A 24,790-nucleotide genomic window follows, 5' to 3' on the forward strand; every position below is an offset into this window, starting at 1 on the left:
ACCATCAATATGCGGACGATACTCAACTGTATCTGTCCGCCCCGTGCCAACTCAATGAAGCGGCAGACGTGATGAACCGTGGCCTCGAAGCTGTTATGGACTGGATGAGGATTAACAAGCTTGTGCTCAACCCAGAAAAGACCGAGTGGCTGTTGTGTTTCCCTCCCAGAGATTCGACCAATATTCCATCACTCAGGCTGGGGGGTCAAATCCTATACCCCTCAGAGAGGGTTCGCAACTTGGGAGTCCTCCTGGACCCACAGCTATCGTTTGACCACCATTTAATGGCTGTGACCAGGGGGGCATTCGCCCAGGTTCGCCTGGTGCGCCAGTTGCGACCCTACCTGAATCGGGAGGCTCTCACAACAGTCACCCGGGCCCTTGTGACCTCTAGGCTGGAATACTGCAACGTGCTCTACATGGGGCTGCCCTTGAAGAGCATCCGGCGACTTCAGCTAGTACAGAATGCGGCCGCGCGAGTGATTGTGGGTGCACCTCGGTTCACCCGCATAACACCTATCCTCCGCGAGCTGCGCTGGCTACCTGTCGATCTCCGGATGCGCTTCAAGGTGCTATTAGTCACCCATAAGCCCTACATGGCAGTGGATCTGGATACTTGAGAGACCGCCTTCTGCCAATTACATCCCTGCGACCAATAAGATCACATAGATTAGGCCTCCTCCGTATACCATCGGCCAGCCAGTGTCGGCTGGCAACTACAAGGAGGAGGGCCTTCTCAGTAGTAGCCCCGACCCTTTGGAACGAGCTCCCCGTAGAGATTCGCACCCTCGCCACCGTCCAGGCCTTCCGCACAGCCTTGAAGAACTGGCTCGCCCGTCAGGCCTGGGGACAAGGATAATTCCCCTCCCGAATGATGAATGTATGTTGTTTACTATTTTATTATATGTCTCATCTTAATGTCTGTATTCCCCTTCCCCGATTTTATGTGAGCCGCCCTGAGTCCCCTCAGGGAAAAGGGCGGCCTACAAATATTAATAAAATCTAAAATCTAAATCTAAATCTAAAGGCGGCCCCGCTTTCTCCACCGCCCCGGAGACAGAGGCTGCCCGCCAGGCTTTTCCCCAGGGCCGCCTGGGGGGGGGGGTTGCGGGGTGGGGGGGCGAGCCCACCCTTTCCCCCCTTCGCCTTCTGCCTGAAGAACCGAGGAAGCTTCTGGGATGAGAAGCTAAACGCCAAGGGGGGGGGGGGGGAAGGCCCAGCTGGCTGCTTTTGAAGGGGCCGGGAGGGGGAAGCGCCTTTGGGACAACCGCGTCCCAGAGCGCTGGGAAACAGGCTGTGCCGCAACCAGGGCCGGAGGGAGCCGGCGGAGCAGCCCTTCTCGCTCCGCGTCTGAGGCCGAGGAACCCCCGCAGGGAGAGCGGCTTCCGGGGCAGCCACGGCAGCGCCACGCCGGCCGGACTACCAATCCCGGCAGCCTCGGCCCCGCCTCTTCCGGCCGCATTTCCGGCGCGGAGGTGGCGGCGGCTGTTGGCTTGGCGGCCTCTCTGTCTGTCTGGCGCGCGCGACTCATGTCGGCCTCGGCCATCCCGGCCAGCTCGGGGGAGCTGCTGCGGGGCGACGGCGGCACCTTCCCGCCGGCAAGTACCGCGCCCTTCCCCGCGCCCTGGGCCCCGTCCGGCCGGGGGCGGCTCCCCTCGGCGGCGCTGCCATTGGCCGCTCTCCTGGCCGCCCCCTCCCCTCCCCCCCCCGAAGGCCAGCGGTGGGTGGGCGGAGCCTCTGGGCGGGAAGCTCCTCGGGCTCCCCCCTCCCCAAAGACCCCCCCCCGCCCCCCCCCCCGTGCAGGAGCCCCCGCGACCTGACCCCCCGCCTGCCCCCCTCCGCCCCCAACCCCCGGCAGGTCCCGGAGCGAGCGGGCGGCGAGGCGGAGGATGCTCTGGCGGAGGAGCCGGAGGGGCTGGACGGGGAGCCGCCGCCGCCGTGGAGCCCGCAGGAGAAGGCGCTGCACGAAGCCCGGCTGAAGGCCAAGGGGAAGCGGCGGCTGCGGCGGACCTCCTCCCGCGACGCCCCCCGGGAAGCCCCTCCAGAAAAGGGCGAGGCGGAGGCGGAGCCCAGCAGCCCGAAGGGCAAGAACCACGACCGCAAGTCCCGCATGGGGAAGGGCCGCGGCCTGCCCAAGAAAGGTAGGTCGGCCGGGCCCCGGAGCTCGGGCGCTGCTGCTGCTGCTGCTGCTGCTGCCCGGAGATCAGTCCTGACGGCCGCCTCCCTCTTTCCAGGTGGGGCAGGGGGCAAAGGCGTCTGGGGAGCGCCGGGGCTTGTCTACAGCTACCAAGAGCCGGATGCCCGCGACCCCAACTATGACGAGGCTGCGCAGGTACCGCCTGGGGGGGGTGGGGGGGTTCAAGAGCCTCCCAGGCCCAGAGGGGGAAAGGGATGAAAAGGCCCAGCCGGCCTTCACCCCCGCCTCCCTGAGCCCCCCTCCTCTTGGCTTGCATTGGGGGCTCTTTTAAGTCCACTGCTGGCCTCTTCCTTATGCAGCAGGGTTGGCGCTCCTGGCCTCTCCCCTTGGAGACCCCGGCTGAAGCAGGCTTGGGCCATGGCGGTGGGGGCGGCCCAGAGGCTCAGGAGGGAGCCCAGGAAGGTGTGTGTGTGTGGGGGTCTTTAATGGCTGCTGGGCTTTTTTAGGGAAAGACTGTCTATGCCACGGTGGTGCCTGAGCTGGAAGAAGAGGACTTGGAGAAGACTGTGCAGCCGATGGTGATGGAATATTTTGAGCACGGAGACACTCTGGAAGTGGTGGTGAGTCTCAGCAGGAGTAGAACCTCCCCGCCCTTTGCAAGAGGGAGCCTCTGGAACCCCCCCCCCCCCAGAGCCTTAAGAAGGGGCTGGGTTGTCTAATCAGCAGAGGCTCTAATGAGTATGCTTGTCTCTAGTTGATATCACTGAACTCCGGTTCACTCCGTCAGCCACTGGATCCAGGAGATTCCACTGGAAAGCCAGCTGAGATGGCAGAAGAAGGAAAGAGTGAAAACCTTGATGAAAGTGGGGAGGGGGGAGGGGCGCTCTTTGGGCCGGGCCAGGGGGCTGCCTTGGAGGACTTTCCTCCAAGCCCCTTTCCCCTCGCTTGGGTCCAGCCATCTTGGAGTCTGCTTGAGAGGGAAGTCAGGAACTGCTCAGGGTGGCGTTCCTGGCACAGGCGTGCGCCAGGCAGGGTCCCAGCAGAAGGGCTGATGGAAGCAGCCCCTCCCGGCCTCTGAAATGAGCTGAGTTGCAGCTCTCTGGCTCTGGGGGCTCTGGGGGGGGGGCTGTTCTTAGGAGCTCTCTGGCTGACACCAAAGCTTCACAAAAGGCTGACAGGTTTATTTTTAAAAGTTAAATTATTTTATACCTTGAGAATTGGATAGAATTTTAACACAAATTGTTTGTTTACATCGGGTTGACTCTCTGGAGCAGTTTGATCTGCTGTGTGTTTTGGGCTTTCATTGAAATGAGTCCCCCTGCATCGTACGGGCCTCATAAATCATGTGAGATTATCTTGAAGATAATGTGCCTTTACTAAAAGTGCAGCTCCAGCCAGCCTTCCACAAGACGAGTAAACTCCATCTCCCTGCTGCTTGCAGAAGCCCTGGGAAGTATATGGGACGGGCCCCGGGGTCCCAGCGAGGCCACACCTAGTGTGGCGGAAGCGCAGCCCTCACCTGGCCCCTCTTCCCTCCTTTCTCAGGAGCTGCTTCGGAATCTGAACCTGGGGGGTCACAAGGCGGCCGTGTCCTCGCTGGCCGTGGTGCTCTCTCTGGAGGGGAAAGCCAGCCATCGCGAGCTGACCTCCCGCCTGCTCTCCGACTTGGTGGGAAAGGTGCTGAGTGCTGAGGACATCGCGGCTGCTTTTGATGGGATGCTGCACGACCTCCCCGACCTCATTCTCGACACCCCTGAGGCGCCGCAGGTCAGTCTTGTCCAGGAAGGGGGAGGGGGGCTTCCCTCTTCTGGACACCGTGGCCCCTGACCTTGCGGCCCCCTTGTCTTGCCTGTGCAGATGCTGGGCCAGTTCATTGCCCGGGCTGTGGCCGACCACGCGCTCCCCCCTCAACTTCCTCGAGCGCTACAAGGGCCGTGTGGACTGTGAGCACGCACGGTGAGAGGGCCGGCCTCGTGCATGCCATTGCCCTCGGGGGGAGGGAAGGAGGCCCACCCCCCGGGCTGACATAAAACGCACATAAAACGGTTGCTGGATGTGCTTTCCTTTCCCTGCAGGGCTGCCCTGGATCGGGCTGCCGTCCTCCTGCGCATCAAGCGAGACGTCAATCGGCTGGACAATGTGTGGGGCGTGGGGGGTGGCCAGAGGCCAGTCAAGCATCTGACCAAGGAGGTGAAGAGCTGGAAGTGGGGACGCTTGGCCTGCCCTTGGCTGCCTCTCCGGGGGTTCTCCAGTGGCCCTTGGGTGCTTGGCCATCTGCCAAGTGCATGGAGTTCGGGATGGGGTGACTGACCGAGGAATTTGGTCTTTGGGGCCAGGCATGCGGAGGGAGGGAGGGAGGGAGGGAGGGAGACTGCTCCAGGCTCAGGGAAGCACACAAAGGAGCTGCAGGCATTAGGAAGCAACGGCTGTGAAGTGCAAAGCTGCAGGGGAATAAGAAACCAATTCCTGCAACGGTTCTCATTGTCTCATGAATCCAAGCCTGAGACTGGAAATAGCTAAACTGGCAAGCGCCAAACCCAGTTTATCTCTTGTTAAAGTGCACTGGTGAAGCACAGAGCAGCTCCCTGCCCAGGAAGGGCTGCTCAAATGCCTGGGAGAAAGGAGAGGGGCCTTGGCCGCTCAGGAGGGGCTGGGCAGGGAAGCGGAGTGCTCGTGAAGTGGGAGGGGGGCACAAGAACTAGAAAGAGGCGGGGTGCTGTGAGACTCCAGCAATCGGATCCTGAAGGCAGAACCCATCCAGCCTGGGGTCTTCTGCCGTCCAAAAGTCTTGAGAACTTCCACCAGAGACTTTGCTGGACTTCAGCCCCTTACTCCCCTTCCCCAGATGAACCTCCTGCTTCGGGAATACTTGCTCTCTGGAGAGGTCTCTGAGGCCGAACGCTGCCTGCGCCAACTTGAGGTGACCCACTTTCACCACGAACTTGTCTATGAGGTAAAGAAGCGGGGCAGGAGCTCTCCTGCTCTGGAGCTGGTGGGGAGGGAGCAGACCGCGACCAGGGCTGGCCAGGGAGCTTGGCCCCCCTTGATACGCCGGTGCCCGTAGGGGTCTGCTTTGCAGCCTCTGGGCTGGTGGTTGGCAATCCCTGCCTGGCCCACTCTTGCTGTGTGCTCATGCATCCCCCACCCCCATGTTCGTGCCAGGCTGTGGTGATGGTGATGGAGTCCTTCGGAGATACGGCCGTGGCCATGATGGTGAAGCTGCTGAAAGTGCTGTGGCAGACGGGTCTGGTGACCTGGACCAGATGAACCGGGTAAGACCCGGAGGGCTCCAACTGAGCCTTTGTGCCCCCCCCCCCCGCAGGGCGGTGGCTCCTGAGACCTTGCCGCACAAGCCTTCCCCCTCTCCCTCCCCACCTGTCTCAGGGCTTCCAGCGGGTCTACAGTGAGCTTGGAGACATCAGTCTGGACGTGCCACTGGCCCACAGCATTCCGAGCAGATGGTGGATCTCTGCTTTGAGGAGGGTGTCATCACCAGGCAGCTGAGAGACACCTGCCCTGCCCGGTAGGTCCCACCCAAGCCTCTTTGCCCAGACGGGGAACCAGGTTGGCTTCAGGGAAGGATTGACACACCCCGCCCTCCCCCCACCCAAAAAATCACAGCTTCCTGGCATGCTTCCGAAAGTGTTGGGTCCAGGTGTTCTTCACGCTTGAGGGCAAAAGTGGCAGCAGCCAGTTGAGATGGGAGAGGGTCAGGTGGTCCTGTGAACAGCTGAGGAGGCCTCTAACTCCCTCCTTCTCCTCAGGGGCCGGAAGCGCTTTGTCAGTGAGGGAGACGGCGGCCAAAATCAAGCAATAACTGGAAGCTTTCAGCCCCCCCTCCCCCCCAGCAATGCCTTCAACCCAGCCAGACCTGCCAGTCAACAGGAGCCCAGAACCTTTGCTGAGCCCCCACTGTTCCCCCCTCCCTCTGAGCAGCCTGTCCAGAAGGCGGGAGGAGGTCTCTGTCCGGGCAGTTGAAGGCTGGGGGGGGGGGGGAGGCTGGGCTGCACTTCTGCCTGACCGATGGGGGCCGGTGGTTCAGCAGAAGCAGGAGAGTGAGGAAGGGTCCTCTCCCGCAGGGAATTAGCCACATGCCTACTCCCACAGTGCGGCTGCCACCAGCAATGCATCTCAGGAAGCCTCAGGCCAGCTGGAACTGCCGCAGTGGTGGTGGTGGTGGTGGGGAGGGCTGTTTGCATTTGCCGGCAGCAGGGCTGAGAAGGCAGAGGAGGGGCCCCTTCCCTCGCAGCCACCTCTGGCTAGCCCAGAGCGGCCCTGTGGGGAAGGAAGTCAGCTGGACTCCCTGCAGCCAAAGAATCTCCTGCTCCCAGGACCCCTTCAAGCCCCCTTGCCACCCACAGATGCAGGCGGGGGCGTTGGCTGGGTTGAGAGAGCAGCTGAGCACCGCAGGGCAGATTCTCCCTGGCTAAAGGGGAGCTGCTACTGCTTGGTGCTGCCCACAACTGGTAGAGAGAGAGAGAGAGAGCAAGTGGAGGTCAGTGTGGGAGGGAATCGTGCCAAACTGTTTCATGGTCTTGCAGGCAAAGGTGGTAGGGATGGGTGAGTCTAATGAGAAATTAAAATAAACGATTTACTCAAAAGGCCTCAGGCATCTTGTCTCTTGCTGCAAACAGAATAGCTATTTGGTCATTCGTTTTTGGAGGGACAAGTGGCATCTCGCAAACATAAGGAAACGCCCCCACCCCAAAATACAGGATTCAGTGTGTAACTGGAACTTCTGACTGGATTCAAAGAAACGCCATTTTCACATGAAATGCTCAGTTGTGAAATTACAGATTTAGAACATAAAATCACATGGCTGGAAGGGGCCGCCAGAGTCTAATGGTCCACCCCCCTGGTCAAGGCAGGAGCCTTACACCATCCCAGTCAAAGGGTTCAGTCTGTTTTGAAGGCCTCCGGTGGCCACAGCTCCAGGAGATGAGCGGTTTCATTCTTTTCATACCACTAGGCTGAATCTCTCTCTAAGAAGCTCCCGCCCATTGCTGCCCTCTTCTCCTGCTGTCTGGTGCTTTGGAGAACAAGCCCTCTATGAGGATTCCTCAGGTCCTGGGTGATAATTACCATGCCTCCCCCTAGTCCTCTCCAACCAGGGATGCCATTCAACAGACAATTTAGCCTCGGGCCCTTGCCGGCTTCCTTCTATCTGCATCCTTTCCAGGGTCTCTGCATTGTGGCCAGAAACTGTCTCAACAGTGTGATATAAAGCAATGTTATCACTTGTGATCTTGACAGAAGGACCTTGGAGGTCGTCTTCTCCAAGCCCCTGACTCCACACAGCTAGACCTCTACCGTTTCAGACAAAATGGCTCCCAATCTCTTCTTAAATCCCCCAGTGTTGGAGCACCCGCAGCTTTTGGAGAGAAGGCCGCCGTCACGGATGGTTTTCCCAGGTAGTCCAGGTTGCTCAATCTTCTGGTTAGTTTCCATCTGCTTCTTGTCGTGTTGTGGGCTTTAGGGAATAGGTGTGACTCCCTCTCTTTTGTGACGGCCTCCTAACTCAATGGAAGACAGTCGGGTGTCTGAAATTGTATGGCTTTCCTGCTTGAGCAGGGGTTGGACTCTAGAGCAGTGTTTTTCAACCACTGTGCCGCGGCACACTAGTGTGCCGTGACATAGTGAAGGTGTGCCGTGGGAATTACTTTATATATAGTCAAAATAGGCACAGAGTTACATTTTTTTAACATTTTCTAATGGTGGTGTGCCTCGTGATTTTTTTCATGAAAAAAGTGTGCCTTTGCACAAAAAAGATTGAAAAACGCTGGACTAGAGGACCTCCAGAGTCCCTTCCAATTTTGTTATTTCCTTAGTTCATTAATTTAGTCGCTTTGTCAATCAGTGGCTGCGCTAAGATTTGTTCCTGCATCATCGGGAGAAACACCGGGGGCGGCCGGGGGGGGGGGGGGTCGTATTCCAGAAAGGCGGGGCTACTCCCGAACAAGCCGCCTTGGCCTCCGAAGCAACAGCCGAGGTTGCCACCAGCAGGGAGGAGGAGACAGGCGCCGCCCTGCACCCGATTCAGGGAATGCCCGGGCGCAGCTTCCCCGCCTCGTCTCCAGCGTCGGTTGCGTCTCCGGCCTTAGGGCCCGCTCTTGCGGGACGGGAGGCCACGAGGAAGCCACCCCGAGAGCGCCGGACTCCGAGACCCACCCAGCGATGGCGAGGCCACGCCCCGAGCGGCAGGAACTCGCCTTCCCAGAGTGCTGCGGGGGCGGCGCGGGGCCTGCCGGGAGAGCCGGAGGGGCGCGTGGACCGGCGGGCGGGCGAGCGGATGGCGCGCGAGCGGCGGCGGCGGGTGGCCCCCGAGGGCGGGCGGGCGCAGGGGCCGCGCGGGGGTCCCGGGCGGCGGGGAGCGGGGGGCGGGCGGGGGCGCGGGGCCGGCGCTGCTGCTCCTGCCGGCGCTGCTGCTGCTGCTGCTGCTGCTGGGCTGCGGTCTCTACGGCCGGTGGGGGCCTGCCGCGCGCCTGGTGGCCCCGCACGCCGCGCCCCGGGCACTCCCGCCCGGCAGCACCGGGCCCGCCGCCGCGCCCGCCCGCTTCTGGGGCTCCTACCGGCCCCAGGTCTACTTCGGCATGAAGACGCGCAGCCCGCGCTCGCCGGTGGCCGGTGAGGGGGCGGGAGGGGCCGCTGCTTGGGGGGGGGGGTGGCGGCCCTTGACCCGCCGGCCGTCACGCGTGGCTCCTTCCCGCAGGGCTGATGTGGCTGCAGCAGCTGGAGGGGAGGGAGGTGCTGCTGCGGCACACCTGCGAGCAAAGCGACGGCCCCCCTCGCTACGGCTGGCTGCTCCACGACGGCGCCCATTTCGGGGTGCAGGAGATCCAGGACGTGGGCTTCAGCCTGCAGACGGAGGTGGTGAAGCGCCCGGGGGGGCAGCACGGCGGCGACTGGAGCTGGAGAGTGACGGTTCGCCCAGAGGTGAGTGGGGGGAAAGGGGCCCCGTTCCACTCGGGCGGGTTTCCCGAGAGAGACGTTTCTTCTGGTGTGGCAGCTGTTCCCCTGCCTGACTGGCGGGCGGCTGCGTGGCCTTCCGGCTGAGTGACGTGGCTGCTGCCCTGCCAGGTCTTGGAAGTTCAGCCTGCAGCCTCGGGTGACTCAAAGAGCTTATCCACACCGAGTAAAAGGAAGAGATTAAAGGGTGTTTTTTCCTCTTGGGGGTCCAGTTGCAGGGAAGCAAGAAATTAAGGGGCTTCTCTGTTTCCTTTTGTGGTATTTGTGCATTTAGAGGACGGGGCCCAAACCCTCCTTCATTTCCCTCCTTTTCTACGTGGCCACCGATGGGCAAGGAACACTGCAGCCTCTGATGGAGGAGAAGAGTCGGCTGGCGTCGATAAGAGGACAGACAGAAGAACTGGGGAACTTCACGGTGACATTCAAGCCGCCCACCACGGAGGCCGGCACCCCGCTTTATGCCAGGTACAGAACGTTGTTGTTCAGGGAGCGAGGGGCCAGGGTCTCCCACAGGTTTCCCACACCCTTCTCTCTGCCGCTAGGTACAACCACCTGCAGGCGAAGGCAGAAGGGCTGCATCGCCTGACTGACGTGGTGAAATCGAGCCTGAGTCCGCGGTTTTCCTACGCCCCACCTGGGCTTCCCAAGCGACACTACTTCGGCGTGGACGTGTACCAGGGACAAGCAGGGGACAGAGAGTTACGCAGCCAGCTCCTAGTTCACCAGGTGACAGTGGCCGTGCCCTGCCGCGTGGAAGTGGCTTTTGAGTCGGGCAGTGTGGCTGACCGCCCAGACCGGCTCCTGGCAGAGACGCTGACGCGAGAGCTGGACAAACACGTGGCCGCCTTTGAGCAGCGCTTTGAGGAGACCTTTGGCCTCTCCCGCAAGGGCTTCTCCGGGCAGGAGCAGCACTTTGCCCGGGCTCTTCTCAGCAACATGCTAGGTGGGATGGGCTACTTCTATGGGCACTCGCTGGTGCAGTCCCCCTACACAGAGGGCCCCCAGCTATACCCTGCGGGATCTCTCTTCACAGCGGTGCCCTCCCGCTCCTTCTTTCCCCGGGGCTTCCTGTGGGATGAAGGCTTCCACCAGCTCCTCCTCGCGCGCTGGGACCCAGCTCTGAGCCAGGAGGTGCTAGCTCACTGGTTTGACCTCATGAATGTCGAGGGCTGGATCCCGCGCGAGCAGATCCTGGGAGACGAAGCCCTGGCCAAGGTGCCCCCGGAGTTTGTGGTGCAGCACAGCCAGGGGGGCAACCCCCCCACTTTCTTCTTAGTGCTGCAGCAGCTACTCAGGCAAGGGGCGATGGAGCAGGACTACCTCCGCCGCATTTATCCTCGCCTGCAAAGCTGGTACGGCTGGTACAACCACACGCAAGCAGGACCCTTGCCCTACACCTTCCGATGGCGTGGCCGGGACCAGGACACTCAGCTTTTCCTAAACCCTAAAACCCTGACCTCTGGGCTGGATGATTATCCCAGGGCCTCCCACCCCTCGGAAGATGAGCGCCACCTGGATTTGCGCTGTTGGATGGCCATAGCCTCCGCTGTGATGGCCGAGGTGGCCACACGGGTGGGAGAAGCGGAGGACGACTACGCGCACATGGCCAATTGGCTCGCAGACAATGAAATGCTGGAGCAGCATCACTGGTCGGAGGCACTGAGCACTTTTGCAGACTATGGCAACCACACACAGGCTGTGACCCTGGAGCGCGAGCGCCTTCGGCCCCCTCCTCCTGGCCAACCCTCACCCTTTCCGAGGCTGGTCCGCGTGGTCCGCAAGTCACCGCGGTTGCAGTTTGTGGGAGGGGCCCTCGGCTACGTGAGCCTCTTCCCCCTGCTGCTGCAGCTCCTGCGCCCCGATTCCCAGCGGCTGGGCAGCCTCCTGGCAGACATGAAGAACGAGCAGAAGCTGTGGACGCCCTTCGGCTTGCGTTCCCTGTCACGTAGCAGCCCCTTCTACCTCAAGCGCAACACAGAGCATGACCCCCCTTACTGGAGGGGAGCCGTCTGGATCAACATGAACTACCTCGCAGTGCGAGCTTTGCATCACTACAGCCAAGTCGAGGGGCCCTACCGGGAGGAGGCAACCAGGCTGTACCATGAGCTGCGCACCAATGTCATTGGCAACGTCCTCCAGCAGTACCTGGACTCTGGCTACGTCTGGGAGCAGTATAACGACAGCACAGGCCGGGGGCAAGGGTGTTACCCCTTCACAGGCTGGTCAGCTCTGGTTGTGCTGATGATGGCAGAAGAATACTGATTAGCCTGCTGATGCTCCTGTATCCCTGGGCAGCTCAGCTGGAATGGCAAAGGGATGCGGCTGTTGACCTTTCTCTCTGCCCTGCTTCACGGGCTGGCATTCAACTGGGAGAGCGAGGTGGCAATGCCTAAATGTAAGAAATTTCATATTGAAATAAAGCTGAGAAGCTTAAAACCTTTAGCTCCCCTCCTTTGGAAGCCTTGGCAGCAAAGGCATCCCTAGTTTTTGAATGGCTGGACAGGAGGGGGTGGGGGTGGCAAGGCAGCTCCCTATGGCCCTATAGAAATGGGTGGGTGGGTGGGTGGGTGGGTTACTGCCCACACCAAAAGAGAAAAACCCCAGCAGCCGCTCTTCCACAGAATCTCTGAAACCAACTTAGGATGGCCTGCTTCATCCAGCAGGTGAAGGGAATGGGTTCTATGCTGTTTAGAGCAGCTCCTCCAGAGCCCCCCAGTGGCTGGATATTACATTGGTGCCCCCCCCCACACACACACACAATGGAAAGTGCCTCGGAGTCAGGATTTTCCATGTCTGTTTAATAAGAAGCACACAGTGCTACCAGGTGCTGGCAGGACACTGGCCAACGGGAAGGCCAGCTCCCCGCTCCCAGGGCAGAACCTGTGTTGGCCACGGCCATCTCTTCATGCAACTAGCAAACCCCGGTGCAGCCTGGAAATGGGGAGGGACCGAGCCTTCGCCTACGCCATGCCTTACATCAAAGCTGGAGCACAGCAGGAACCACACACACACACTATCACTACAGTTATGATCGAGCAGGAAGCTCCCCTCCCTGCCCCAGCGGCTGCCAAGCTCTCTGGGCTCCTGTCCCCAGAAGGCTCCCAAGCAGAGCGGCAGGAGAGGACCAAGGAGGCGTCCATGTGGCTGGGCAGAGAAGTGAGGCTAAGGCGGTAGTTCTCCACAGTGAACAAGAGGCCGCTCAGTCCCTGAGGGGGTGGAGGGGGTGGGGGTGGCAGCCGAGCACAGGAGCCCCCTTCAGACAGGCAACGGTGGTGAGGCGGCCCCTTCCGGGGACTCCCCGGGCTGACTGCAGACCGGCCCTTTGCCAAACAAGCGGGCTCCCTCCTCCTCCTCCTCCTTGCTGGCAGCCTCTTCTTCGTCTTGGCCGCGGCCCACCTCGATGCCGGAGTCTCCGGTCAGGCGCCGGTGCCGCGTGTGGCTACTTTCTTCCAGGGCGTCGGACCCCTCAGAGAGGCACCGTGAGTCACTTTCAAAGAGCTCCACTTCGGAGAAGAGGGCCTGCTTGGGGGAGGCAGCCGCCTGCTCCCAGCCGACCCCCGTGGGGCGGCCAAAGCCCCCGTCGCTCTCAGCCTCCCCTTGGCTGGGGCTGCTGGCCTCGGTGGCCGATGGGGAAGAGCTGCCGGGGGAGGTCAGGCAGCTGGACTCGCAGGAGCAGCTGGTGCAGTTCGCGGAGGAGCTACCGGTTAGCGTCAGTGTGCTGAAGCCCCCCAGGAGGGCGGCGGTGCTGTAGGGGGGTGGCGGCGTGGTGGGGCGGCAGGTCACCTCCTCGTAGGCCGGCAGCTTGAAGGAGGCCAGCATCCCTGCAAGGGAGGAGAGGCGCGGGGCTCAGGGCCGGCAGGGACCGGGGGACCACCCCTCCCGGGCGCGCAGGGCGGGCCACTCACGGAGCTCCCCCGCGGAGGGCGGGTAGTTGCAGGCACCGTGGGAGGCAAATCAGGTTATCTCCCGCGACTCTGCTGCTGCTGCAGACGCAACTTGGCGCGGCCGGTGCCGGTAAGCGCAGCAACAGCTGAAGAGGATCAGGACCGTCCAGAGCAGCCAGAACCCTGCGGGGGGAGGGGCGGTGAGTCGGACGCGGGTCGGAGGCCGCTGCCCCCCCCCAGACCGCCCCCCCTCCCCCCGCTTACACCAGAGCTCGTAGTAGTAGATGCAGCAGCCGGTCTCGCCGCAGCAGTGGCCCGTCTCGCACACGTACGGCTGGCTCCTCACGCCGGGACAGAGCTCGCGCGCCTGCCGGGACACAGCAGCACCGTCAGCCCCTCCCTCCCTCCCTCCCTCCCCCCCCCCGCGCCGCCCCTCCCGCGCGCCTCACCTGCCGCGTCCCGGCCCAGCAGCGCCGCCGCGCCCACCCGGACTGCGCCTCCCTGCCCGACGGAGGCGGCCGCGGCGCTTCCATGGCGGCTCTACGGTCGGTCCGGGCGCCGCCCCGCCTCTCCGACCATCCCGCTCGGCCGCCCCGTTCCCCTCGTCGCCCGGGCCGCTGCCGCCATAGCTGCAGGCTCGGCTCCCGCCCCGCCGCCGCCCGCCGCCAATGGGCTTCTCCCGGGTGGGCCGGTACCCAATCGGCTGCGCGGCGACCTCGCCCGCCACCCAATCCGGCGGCGCCTTCGCCCCTAATAACAGCAGACAAAGGCGAGCGGAGGGCCCGCCCCGCGGACGGCTGCCTGCCCTGCGCCACTCACAGCCGGCTCCGCCCTCCGGCGACGACGAGTGGGCGGGGCCAGGAAGATTGACGCCGCGCCGGCCACCCGGTCGGAGGAGAGGCAGTGACGTAATAGGAAGGGAGGAATGCGCAGGCCGCCCCGTGACGGCGAGAGAAGGCAAGACTTCCGGCTCCCCCCACTTCCGGGCCCTCTGCCTTGTGTGCTCCAAATGCCCCCCCCCCCGCCGACCGCCGCTCCGGTTCCGGCCTTGGGCTGGAGGCGCTCGGACGCCCGAGGGCGCCGACAGTCGGGACCTGAAGCAGAGACGCCGCCGGAGAGCAGGGCCGCCCCTCCGCTCCCCTCTCCCCGCCGCGATCTTCCCAGTTGGCGCCCCTTTCCCTGCCTGCCCGGTTTCCCAGAGCCGCCTTTGCTCCATTCCCTCCACGGGGCTTCCCGTCAGAGACGGTTGGTGCGCTGCCGGTGGAAACGAGGCAGCTAGAAGGATCTCCTTCCGCCTCGTTTCTTCCTTAAAGGCCCTGCTCCGTCTGCAGCCAGGTTTCCCCTGCAGCGGCCCGGCTACCTCCCCACGGATCTCAACCTTCTGGGCACCTGAACCGGCTGAGTGGGGGATCTCTGAGGAGGCCTTGGCGTGGTTGGCCCTGCCAAGCTCCCTCTTCCCTGGCAGAGGCATCGGCCGCTCCTTCGCCGTTTGCAGGGCGGGCCTTTGGATCTACGCACCCACGGGCCTTGACCCCCCTGTCCTAAGGGATACAAATAATTATGTCTCCTTCGTTTGCCTATTATAAAAATATATCAAGTCATGCAACAAAAGCATCCATGGAGATTCTAAGTCGTCCAGATCATGGTTGTCCCAAAGGGAACCATTCATTCAGAACTGAAAAGCTTTAAACAAAACAAAGTCCAGTTGCCCTTTGAAAAAGCACCTTTGGGGCAATAAAACACTGACTATGCACTATGGAGGGTGGTCTGCAATCAGCGGCTCCAGAGCCACATGTGGTTCTTTGGGCCCTCTGCTGCAGCTCACTGTCCCATCATTGACAGGCCCCTTGCCCTCCCCTCCCTGCCTGGCCTGGGAAGGTAAGGGCAACGGCAGGGATGGAAAGGGGCCCCGGCCTGATTCACTGGTGCCTCACTCTTGTGGAGCTTCTTCCGGCCCTTGTTGGTGCTGGGCATGCCTCGGATCCTGGTGTTGTTGTGTGTGCGAAATGGGTCCAAATGGCTCTTTTGAGAAATGGGCTATGGAATTAAGAATAGTGTGGGGGAGGGGCACCATATTGTGTCAGTTTCCACTTTTTTTCTTCCAATCTCGTCCTTCTCTGAGACTGTCTACAGTCTTCCTGAGGTTTTTCAGGAGTGTTTGCAAGTACCTCTTAGGCCTGAGAAAGTGACTAGCCCAGCTGACTTTGTGCCTAAGGCGGGGTTAGAACTCACAGTTGCCAAGTTCTAGTCCACTGCCTTAGCTGCTGACCTAAACTGATATAAGTTTCAATTTATTTCAGAGCAAAGGGGTTCTTTGGGAAAAGTGAAGGTAATCTCTATCAGGAATCTCTATCCCTTCTTGGAAATGAAGAGGCCACTCTCACCAGTGGGCCAGGTTTACACTGGAGCTTACTCCTCCCCAGAGAATGCCTCCCCCAACCCCTTCATCCTCCTGCCTCCTTTGATGGGTGAGCTGCCTCAGCAGGTAGCCTCTACCCCAAGCAACCCAGGGCATCATGGGAATTAGCAGTGCCTTAAATAAACCTACCAGAGACAAAGTTGTGCTGTTGCAGATGTGGGATTCGGAGTAAACCTCTCATGGTTTCAAGTCTGAAGCCCCTTCCCCTACCCCTCGGCTCAGAAAGCATAACCAGCTGCCATTGGCATTCAGGGGACCTTCCCACCAGCCTCATGGATTGCCTCGTTCTCCCCAACTTTGGGAAACAGTTCAGGGAGAGGATTAATACAAGGGGCGCCCCAAGCTCAACCTTTCCTTCCCCATAACCACTCTGGCATCAATCCAGGACACCACACTCAACTTTACCCAGAGGGCTCAGGGTCATCCAAAGCCCCTCACAAGAGAGAAACCAGTGCTTGGGTGCAGATTATGGCCACTCGCAGCAATGCTAGACTAAAGGGCTGGGCGGTACCTGGGGCAGGGGGAAAGCAGATGGCCCTGCAGCCACTGCCATTGCAGTGAAGGGATTCAAAATTTTTTACTACTGGTTCTGTGGGCGTGGCATGGGATGACTTGGGTGTGGCATGGCTGGGCAAGGGAAGGATACTGCAAACTCCCCATTCCCTTCCCACCCCATTAACCTGCTTTCCAGCTCCGTTCTCCTGTGCAGGGCAAGAAAAGACAGGGGAGCCCATCTGGGTTTCTCCAGTTAGTTCCAGGGCATCTTTAATGTTGACAATAAATCAATTTTCCTGCAGGCTTCCTGACTGAGTGAAGCCCTGCCAGTAATCAGCCACTTTTCTTACAAATGCCAAAGATAACTTCTGCTTCCATCTGTCCTGAAAAGCAACAGCAGCCCCCCCCTCCCCCCCCCAAAGGCAAGAAACAATGCCTGTCACCACTGGCGCCATCTCCCAAGTCCACACACACACACACACACACCATGGTCCTGTCCTCTCCTCCCCATTGCAGTGGCACAAAGGGAATAGAGCCTCCATTTCCGACACGGTCGCTGCCTCAAGAGGAGCTGTCCAAGGGGCTCACACTGTGCACAGCCAGAGATGTGCTTCTTGCTGAACTGGCCGCCGTACAGGTCCCCAGGCTGTTTGGACACCCACATCTTGCCCCTCTGCCCAGCCACCTGGGAACAGGGCTGGCACTCCTCTTCCACGGAGGCCTTCAGGGTGACCCCCTGGCACCGACTGTCCACCAGAGTGACTATCCTGGCACCTCCTGAAGCAGCAGGTTCTTTTTGTAACAATCCAGGCTACAAAGGGGGGTCCCAGTGCGGGAACAGGAGTACCGCTTGAGGTTGGGGCAGCCAATAACCCCACACGGCATGGGGGGAGGCACTGCCCTTGGGAGGGAGGGCAACACGGGCAGGGAAGTTCCCAGCGGGAAAGAGATGGTGGTCCCAGAGGCAGCACTGCGGTAGCTCACGGTGGGGACTGCCATGCTTTTGGCCTTGCGCTCGCGCAGCGTCTTCACTTTGGCTTTGCTGGTCTTGGTGAGGCGCTCAATGGTTTGATTCTTGTTCTCCTCGGCCTTTTTGGCAGCTTGGAGCCGTCGTTTACGAGCCCGTTCTTCACGCTTCACCAGCATCTCCTCTGTCAGCTCCTTGGCCTTGTATCCCATGGGCAGCTCCAGCAAGGGCTGGCTCTGCTGTTTGTGCAAGAGGGCTTTCTGTGGACAGAAAGAGGAGAAGGGATGCAGAGGTAAGAGGAAGGACTCAGTGCCCTATGGCATCCCAACCAAGGGCCTCCACTAAAGCCTTCTTGGTGTGGTACAGATCCTCCTTGGCTACGCACCCTATATCCTCATTTCTGGGCCCAACCCAGATTGGATGTCCCTCTGCTCTTAAAACTAGTAACTGGGATCATGGGGCTGAAGGAAGGTACAGATCAAATGTGGACCTGAAGTTCAGAAGGAAGGAAGCTGACTTCCCACCTGGCTTGCTGGAAAAGAGCCACCTGCCTGGCCGCTAGGAGGCAGAGGGGGACATGCTGCCGAGTAAAGTAGCTGGGCCCCTGAGAGCCCCTTTCCTTCCCCCACCTGAGAACTCACTGAGGCTGCTGTGGATAAAGGGCCTCTTCATTGCTCAGCGGTCTTCTTGGTCACAGGAAATTCTTGCACTAGGCCTAATTCCTCACCTGCCGGGCAGTGAGCAGGGACTCATCCACCTCTTTTTTCAGTTCCCCGTTGTCATCCAGCTCCCCCCGCTCCAGGGCATCCAGCCACCGCTGTTCCTCCTCTTCCTCCCGTGCTGGGAAGCCCGTTTCTGGATCAAGTTCTGGCAACGGGGATGGCTCCAGGTTGCTGTCTTCATCTGCGGAGAGAAGAGGATTCACCTCGAGTCTGGCTAGGGAGGTGTCGATGCTAATTTGTATGTTGGTGTTTAATTCAGAATTTGTGGGATGAGTACCAAAGAACAACAAGGAGATGCCAAGATGGCAGCAAACCTTTGAGAAAGTTTATTAAGAAAATAGCCACATCAGTAAGTCTTCCTCAATCAGCTGCAACAAGCAATAACCGTCCCTGGAATTCTACTCTAAAAGGGGCTGTTCTCATTGGGCAAATTGCACAGCCCTTCAATCTCTCTCCTCCTTTCAACCCTCAACCCTTGTTTGGTTTTAGGTGTTAGCAAAGAAGGCCTCAGACTGTGAGGGTGAAGAGCCTGGCAGGCCTCAGGCACCTGCCAGGAAGGACAAAAGAGGAAAACCATCACGATCTGACTGGGGGTGAAACCTGGAAGCTTCTCTGGCGGCTCTGCAGAGCCAACAAGGAGAGCCAGCGAGGCTAAGCAGCCCCTCCGGGTGGATGGAAGGGACCCGCCGCTTGCGCGCCTTCCCACCCAAAGGAGACTCTCTCACCCAGCCACGCCCGGTATTGCTCGATGGGCACGCCTTCCATGGGGGGCTCCTCCTCCTCCTCCGCCCCCATCAGTGGGGAGGGGGACCGGGGCTTCTCGGGGATCACGCTGAAGGTTGGGACGCTGCAGGGAGAAGAGCGGCGGCCGCTTAGCTCAGCCCGGAGGCTCCCGGGGGTGGCGGAGGGGCCTCCTCCTCCTCCTCCTCCTGCGGCCGGTAGGGAAGAGGGAGCCCCGCTTACCTCTTGGTGCCCAGGATCTGCCCGCCCAGCTTGATCTTGAGCTTCAGCTGCGGCTTGGGCAGGGCGGCCGCGGGCTCCAGGCCGGGCTCCTCCCGGTGGTGCCGCTTCTTGTGCTTCTTCTTGTGCTTCTTGTGCTTCTTCTTGTGGGCGCCGTGGGCGGCCGGGTCCTCCGCCGCCGCCGCCGCCTCGCCTGCCGAGAAGGAGCCGCTCAGGTCCCCGCCGGGCAGCGCCGCCCCCGACCGCCCCGCCGGGCCCCGCTTACCCCGCCGGCCGCCCTCCATCCTGCCGCCCCCCGGGGCCTCCGCGCGACGCCAGGGCCTGCTCATCCTCGGCCCCCGCCGCCGCCGCCGCCGCGCTTCCGCCGGAAGGACCCGGAGGTTCCCTGGCAGGAGGCCCCGCCCCCCAGGAGCCAGACGGCGCAGGCGCCCCCGGGACCCTCGGCTGCGGCCGTTCCTCCTCCGGTGCCGCGGGAGGGCAGCTCCGCTTCAGCCCCCGGGGAGGTCGGGGCAATGGAGAGGGGAGGCGCGGAGGGAGAGGCCCCAGCTCCATCGGTTTCACAGCTCCGGCCTTCAACTCCCAGAATTCCCGGCGAGCCGCCGGAGTCGAAGCCTGGAATGGCCGGAAAGCCGATCGAGACGGCGGCCGGTCAGGGACAAAAGCGGGCGATCGCGCAACGTCCTTCTGGCTTCTGCACAGGGGGCGGGGTGAATCCTCCCCATGTCCCAGCAGGAGGGGGCGGGAAACGGGGCCCCCTCGGTCCTCCGGCTTTCCCCAGGGAGGCCCGCCTAGGACGGGCGAGGCAGGAGGCCGAAAGGGGGCCCGGGCTCTGGGTCGCCGCTGCCGCCGGGCGCCTCCCGCTCGGGCCGAGGAAGAGCGCCGATGCGCCGTGATTGCCAGGCCTGGAGAAAGGCGGGCCGCCCCTGCCCCGCCTGTGTGTCTGTGGGGGGGGTCTCCTGCCCCCCCCCCGCCCCCCGGGTGTGTCGGGGGGGCTCCGTTCGGGAGGAGGAAGCGCAAGGAGCCCTCCCGGCGGAGGAGGAGGAGGAGGAGGAGGAGGAGGATCCGGGAGCCCCGCCGTGCTGAGCTGAGCATGGAGGGCGGCCCTGCCTGCCGCCGGATTGGGCGCTGGCTCCGGCCTCTGCTTCGGGACCCTCCCCAATTCCGCCCCGTGGGCAGCGCTGGTGGAGTCTGGACTGTGGGAGCGGAGGACTTCGGAGGGTTGCCTGTTTTAGCTGCTCGAGGGGCTCCTCCTGTCAAATGGGAGCCAGAAACGTCCCTTCCAGGAGGCACAAAGGGCCTTTCGCCCCATTTCCTTTTGCAAAATGTCTTTTTATTTTCCATTTTCATACAGTCACATATATACTGTGCATAACCGGGGCCATACAGCATTAAACAATAAACACAGCAATTCCTCTTGTCAACAGTACCCCCCAAAATAGAAACCCAATGTACCTCTTCGACCCTCCATACACCTCTTTCTTTCGCCCCCCCTCCAACTTTCCATCTTCCCTCCATCCTTCCCCTCTACCCTACTTCCCCATTTCCAATTACAGAGGGGCAGGATAGGGCACTCAAAGTATTCCGGCCCCCTTCACCTTTGTCAATCTTGTTAGGCTGCAGCCTCATTCTACAGTTGTTGAAATCCATTTTTTCCTCATTAATCCACACTCCGTACCGCCTAGACAAAGTGAAAACAGAATTTTACAAATGTCTGTAAAACTTACTAAAAAGAAAAAAAACCCTGAAATATCACAGTGGCCTAAGTACTCAGACCCTTCACTCAGCACTTTGTTGAAGAAATCTTTGGCAGCAATTACAGCCTCCAGCCGTTTTGGGTATGACAGGACAAGCTTTGCACACCTGAATTGGGGGGTTTTCTGCCAATCTTTGCAAATCCTCTCAGATTACATGGCGACCATTGGTGGGCGGCCATTTTCTGTCCCTCCAGAGATGTTCCATAGGGTTCAGGTCAGGGCTCTGGCTGGCCCACTCTAAGACGTTGACAGGTGTCCCTAAGCCACTCCTGGGCTCTCTCGGCTGTGTGCTTGGGATCCTCATAATCAAAAGTGAACCTCTGAAGCCCTCAGTACTTTGCTGCTTTTCCCTCAGTCCTGACCAGCCCCTCAGCCCATTGCTGAAAAACACCCCCACAGCATGATGAGGCTGCCACCGCCATGCTTCACTGTTGGAATGATATTGGGCAGGTGATGAGCGATGCCTGGTTTCCTCCAGACATAACGTTTAGAATTGAGGCCAAACAGTTCAGCCTTGCTTTCATCGGACCAGAGAATCTTGTCCTTCACAGTCTGAGGGTCCTCCAGGTGCTTTTTTGCAAAGTCCAAGTGCAAACTCCTTTCATGTATTTTGCACCGAGGAGAGGCTTCCCTCCAGCCACTCTGCCATAAAGCCCAGATGGCTACAGTGATGGTTGTCCTTCTGGAGTTCTGTCCCATCTCCACCCAGGATCTCTGGAGCTCGGTCAGAGTGACCTCAGTTCTTGGTCACCTTTTACTAAGGACCATCTCCTGCAATTGCTGAGTTTGATTGAATGGCCGGCTCTTGGAAGAATCCTTGTTGTGCCAAACATCTTCCGTTTCAGAATTATGGAGGCCACTGTGCTCTTAACAACCCTCAGTGCAGCAGAAATTTCATTGTGGCATTCTCCGGATCTGTGCCTTGCAATAATCCTGTCTCTGAGCTCTGCAGGCAGTTCTTCCAGTTTCTATATGAACTCTGGTGTCTGCCTGAGCTTACCCAGAGGGCACTTAATGTGGCACTGCCTGGATGCAGGTCTGCCCAAGGGGATGAGGATCCATCATATTTAGCTGTGAGAATTTTCTGCCAGGAGACTTTGTCCTGCTGGCATTGATGGGCAGGCAGGGGGAATGTGCCTTTTGGAACAATAGGGTAGAGTGGAAGTCAGCACAAGGTGGGCTATCCCTCCCCCCCCCTTCCTCCCAAATGCTCTTAGGAAGGGGATCTGATTGCTCAAGAGATGCTTCTGAAATGGAGACTGATCGGTCTGGGCAAAGGAAGATCAGAGCACTTTCGGCAAGGGAGCCTGCTTGCTAGTTAGGACTTAACCCAGCAGCAGCCGGGCGTCTCACGCAGGGTCTCCCAAAATATCTCAGAGTTTTTGCTCTTCCATATTTGGAGATTGTTCCATTGGCGATCCCGGAGGTGGATATAAGAAACTTCCCCATCAGGAATGACTGCCCACTGGGGGACAGAGCTGTGGAAGTTCTTGCCTGTGAAATTTTGTACTGTGGTGTCAACACACTCATAGACCTGTGATGTGCAAAATTCCAGATGCTCCAGATGGCATCTGTCTAAAATATTTTCTTGAAGAAAAGTATTCAAAAAATCAGCTGGCAAATGGAAAAAATACTAACGGCATGTTGAAGAGAGGAGCATCAAATGTAGCATGATAAGGATTTTAGGAAGGTGTCTATCAACAATGATGCATTGTAATAAATGTATTGAAAGGGTATAGATCTTCCCAATCAACAGGTCTTAAGTATTCCAGGATTTCAAATTTTAAACATCTAGTAATATATTAAAATACTGATACATTAAAATAGTATTTAAGGATCTAAGCATTACGGTAAATCAAGCATTTTATAGATCCAGTGTCTTATCAAGTTACTTGAATTGTTTTTTGATTGATATATTTTGGCTATTTTTCTACTTCCAGTTGTCTTACAGAGTATTGTTTTATCATCCTACAGAAACTTTTTGTATTTTGATGTAGATGTGTTTTATTCGTCATTGACTCCCATAAAGGCCATTCACTCATTCCTTCACGCAGTGGTAGGGCACTGTGAGGCAAACGGCTACAGCTGCCTTTTCTTTGGGCGCAGCCAAGGCAGGCCTGCACAAAGGGCCACCGGGAGCATTTCTTGCTAACATGGTTACAAAAATTCTAGAAGGCTTAGTTTGGAGAGAGGGGAAACACGGGAAAGAGAGAGACAATCTCTTTTTACTTCAGTCTTTACTTGCAACATGCCCTGGTGTAAAAGAGTCATTTCAATGCCAAGTGAAAATGCATGTTAAAACAAGCAGAATTCCAATTTCCTGAAATCTGGGCTTTGTGCTCTGAAGCGCTCTCCGTTCCCCAGATGGTGAAGTCACCAACTGGATCATCCGAGCCTGTCACCCTAGAAGACAAAGCAGAAGTATTACGAATAATCACACAATGGATCAACACGGTGCAGAAGGGCAAAAACAGCTAGGGGGGTGTCAGTGGGGGCAAAAGGGCCTGAGCGAGGGGGCTTGGCCAAGAGAGGTCCGAGCCTGGACAGCCGCCCTCGTGGACAGTCACAGGAATCAGTGAGCAGGTTGAAGAGGAGGCGGTTCCTTCTGCTGCTCTGACAGAGGCCTGGCATTTTGCTCCTCTGCTGGGCATCGTCTCTCTGTGAGAGGAAGACCGCTGGCTGCCCTTCTGCCCTTTCTGATGGGAGCCCCAAAGGTGGTCTCTGCCCCTCCTCCCCCACCGGGCAGAACTCTTGTGGGGATGGAGAAGTACAGGCCTTCCTCCAGAGGGAAAAGCACATCTGGAGTTTCTGGAGCTTGTACTGGGCACACTCACAACATGGCTGTCCTGACACAAAGCTCCATGGCTCGAAGGAGCAAGGTTGCCTCTGTGCCCCTGGGAGGCCTTCTGCCCCCTGGGCCAACCGCTCCCCTTTTGGCCTGGGAAAGTCCATCCCTTTCGCTGGTTGGTGGGGGTGGGAGGCCTGTCCCAGGAGCATTCAGAAAAACAAGGATTCTGCAGGAGACTCGCCGTTGCTCCTGGGGTGGATCAGAACCCAAAACAATTTCCTCCTGACTGGCAAGAAACCACCCAGAAAGCAGCACCCTTTTTCCTCCTTGCCCCCCCTGGTGAGAGGCAGCCAGGATCAAGTTGTGGCAGGCATGTCCTGCCCCCGCACCCCCCAGCCCCAGCCCTGGGCCCAGATGTTTCCCAACTGGAGGAACTTTCCCAGCTCAGCACAGGCCAGGAGGGAAGGTGCAGCCACGTTCCCTCTACCTCCCTGGGCTCTGTGGGTGAGCCCAGCCCTCCCCTCCCAGGTGCTTTCTTTCCTTGCCTGACACCTGGGAAGGTCTGGGAGGTTTGGGGGGGGGAAGGGAGGTTCCCCCTTTGAAGGACTTGCCCAGCAGGGTTAACCCCATTTCTGGGTCTGGGCAGTACATTAAACCGTTAAGGCCACCTGGCAACTCCGGCCACTCTCCCCACCAGGCAGGTAGGAAGGGCTGGGCAGTCAGTCACCAGATGGACAAGGGACGGAGGCCTGATCCACTGCAGCCTTGCTGGAATCCCTTCCCTGTTACTTTGCTTTTCCCCTCTGCTCTCGCTTCCCCTCCAGGCCCCATGAAGAAGACCGGCAGGGCCTCCTCCTCCTCAAGCCTCTCCTCTTGGTGTCCGGAGGCCAAAGGCGTCTCCAGGTTTGGGCATGGAAGCTTCAGGGTAAAGAGAACCCCAGAAGAAGCTGCGTTGGCTACTGGGGGTAACAGAGGCTGCAGTTCTGACCCTGCCTTGATTTTCAGGTTTCCACAGACCGGGACGACTCATCCCATGCATGGGTCCTATCCTGCAAATGGCTGGTCTGGGTATGCCTAGTCTGATGAACAGAAGGACCAGGAGAGGCACAATAGCAATCTTCGATACCTCAGGGATTGCCCCGAAGAAGAGGAAGCCAAGCTCTTCTCCAAAGCATCTGAAGGCAGGAGAAAAAGCAATGGGTGGAAACTAATAAATGAGAGAAAGAACCTGGAAGTTAAGAAGAAACTTCCTGACAGTGAGAACGATCAGTGGAACTTCTTGCCTCCAGAAACTGTGAATGCTCCAACACTGGGAATTTTAAAGAAGAGATTGGATAACCATTTGTTCGAAATGTTGTAGGGTTTCCTGCCTAAGCAGGGGGGTGGACTAGAAGACCTTCAAGTCCCTCCCAACTCTGTTATTCTATTCTAAATCACTCTTCCATTTTGAGTTTAAAAGAGTCACCCTTAAGCCACCATTGCTAGGATTCAGGGCGTTTGTAAGAACCCAGATCCTTCGTCTCATATTAATCCTGTTGCAGCCAAACTGGCAGTTTTAAAAAATCTGGCAGCCCTTCAGAAGTAAGGCAGGATCCACAGCCTGTCATCCGGCGCCCTTGTCTTTGGGTGGGGGCTCCATTGCTTGGGGCCAGCCAGCCCGCCCCTCCCTCAAGGCCAAAGAAGCCAGCGGCATCTCCT

At 59.3% G+C, this 24,790-nt stretch overlaps 4 protein-coding genes across 4 annotated transcripts; 2 read left to right on the forward strand and 2 right to left on the reverse strand.

The window, feature by feature from the left end:
* The first annotated feature begins 1,441 nt into the window (after positions 1-1,441).
* Positions 1,442-6,741, forward strand: LOC116513256 (programmed cell death protein 4-like). Its single transcript, XM_032224259.1, is given in 14 exon segments — positions 1,442-1,598; positions 1,859-2,141; positions 2,235-2,332; positions 2,644-2,757; positions 3,683-3,904; positions 3,995-4,045; positions 4,047-4,093; positions 4,213-4,327; positions 4,983-5,090; positions 5,300-5,390; positions 5,393-5,409; positions 5,522-5,585; positions 5,588-5,660; positions 5,902-6,741. Coding segments are annotated over 14 exon segments (1,566 nt in total). The 5' UTR covers positions 1,442-1,529; the 3' UTR covers positions 6,116-6,741.
* Positions 6,742-8,517: 1,776 nt separating this feature from the next.
* MOGS (mannosyl-oligosaccharide glucosidase) lies at positions 8,518-11,543 on the forward strand (the record flags this gene model as incomplete). Its single annotated transcript, XM_032224295.1, has 4 exons — positions 8,518-8,761; positions 8,847-9,070; positions 9,378-9,568; positions 9,646-11,543. Coding segments are annotated over 4 exons (2,379 nt in total), but the record flags the coding sequence as incomplete, so codon positions are not given.
* A 337-nt stretch (positions 11,544-11,880) lies between these two features.
* On the reverse strand, positions 11,881-13,380 carry WBP1 (WW domain binding protein 1). Its single transcript, XM_032224091.1, has 3 exons — positions 13,252-13,380; positions 13,009-13,170; positions 11,881-12,924 (listed from the first exon to the last, which is right to left on the reverse strand). The coding sequence occupies exon 3, from the start codon at positions 12,920-12,922 to the stop codon at positions 12,359-12,361; it is 564 nt and encodes a 187-aa protein (XP_032079982.1). The 5' UTR covers positions 12,923-12,924; positions 13,009-13,170; positions 13,252-13,380; the 3' UTR covers positions 11,881-12,358.
* Positions 13,381-16,141: 2,761 nt separating this feature from the next.
* INO80B (INO80 complex subunit B) lies at positions 16,142-19,563 on the reverse strand. Its single transcript, XM_032224566.1, has 5 exons — positions 18,816-19,563; positions 18,554-18,743; positions 18,316-18,437; positions 17,596-17,771; positions 16,142-17,128 (listed from the first exon to the last, which is right to left on the reverse strand). Exons 1-5 carry the CDS (start codon positions 18,877-18,879, stop codon positions 16,664-16,666), a joined length of 1,017 nt encoding a protein of 338 aa, XP_032080457.1. The 5' UTR covers positions 18,880-19,563; the 3' UTR covers positions 16,142-16,663.
* Between the last annotated feature and the right edge of the window lie 5,227 nt (positions 19,564-24,790).

This window comes from Thamnophis elegans, chromosome 9, assembly GCF_009769535.1.
Source record: "Thamnophis elegans isolate rThaEle1 chromosome 9, rThaEle1.pri, whole genome shotgun sequence".
Lineage (NCBI taxonomy): Eukaryota > Metazoa > Chordata > Lepidosauria > Squamata > Colubridae > Thamnophis > Thamnophis elegans.

Coding starts and splice junctions, on each gene's coding strand:
- WBP1 (XM_032224091.1), bottom strand. CDS start 12,922: ATGCTGGCCTCCTTCAAGCTGCCGGCCTACGAGGAGGTGACCTGCCGC.
- INO80B (XM_032224566.1), bottom strand. CDS start 18,879: ATGAGCAGGCCCTGGCGTCGCGCGGAGGCCCCGGGGGGCGGCAGGATG. Junction 18,744..18,815: donor GATGGAGGGCGGCCGGCGGG/GTAAGCGGGGCC, acceptor CCTTCTCGGCAG/GCGAGGCGGCGGCGGCGGCG. Junction 18,438..18,553: donor CAGATCCTGGGCACCAAGAG/GTAAGCGGGGCT, acceptor TTCTCCCTGCAG/CGTCCCAACCTTCAGCGTGA.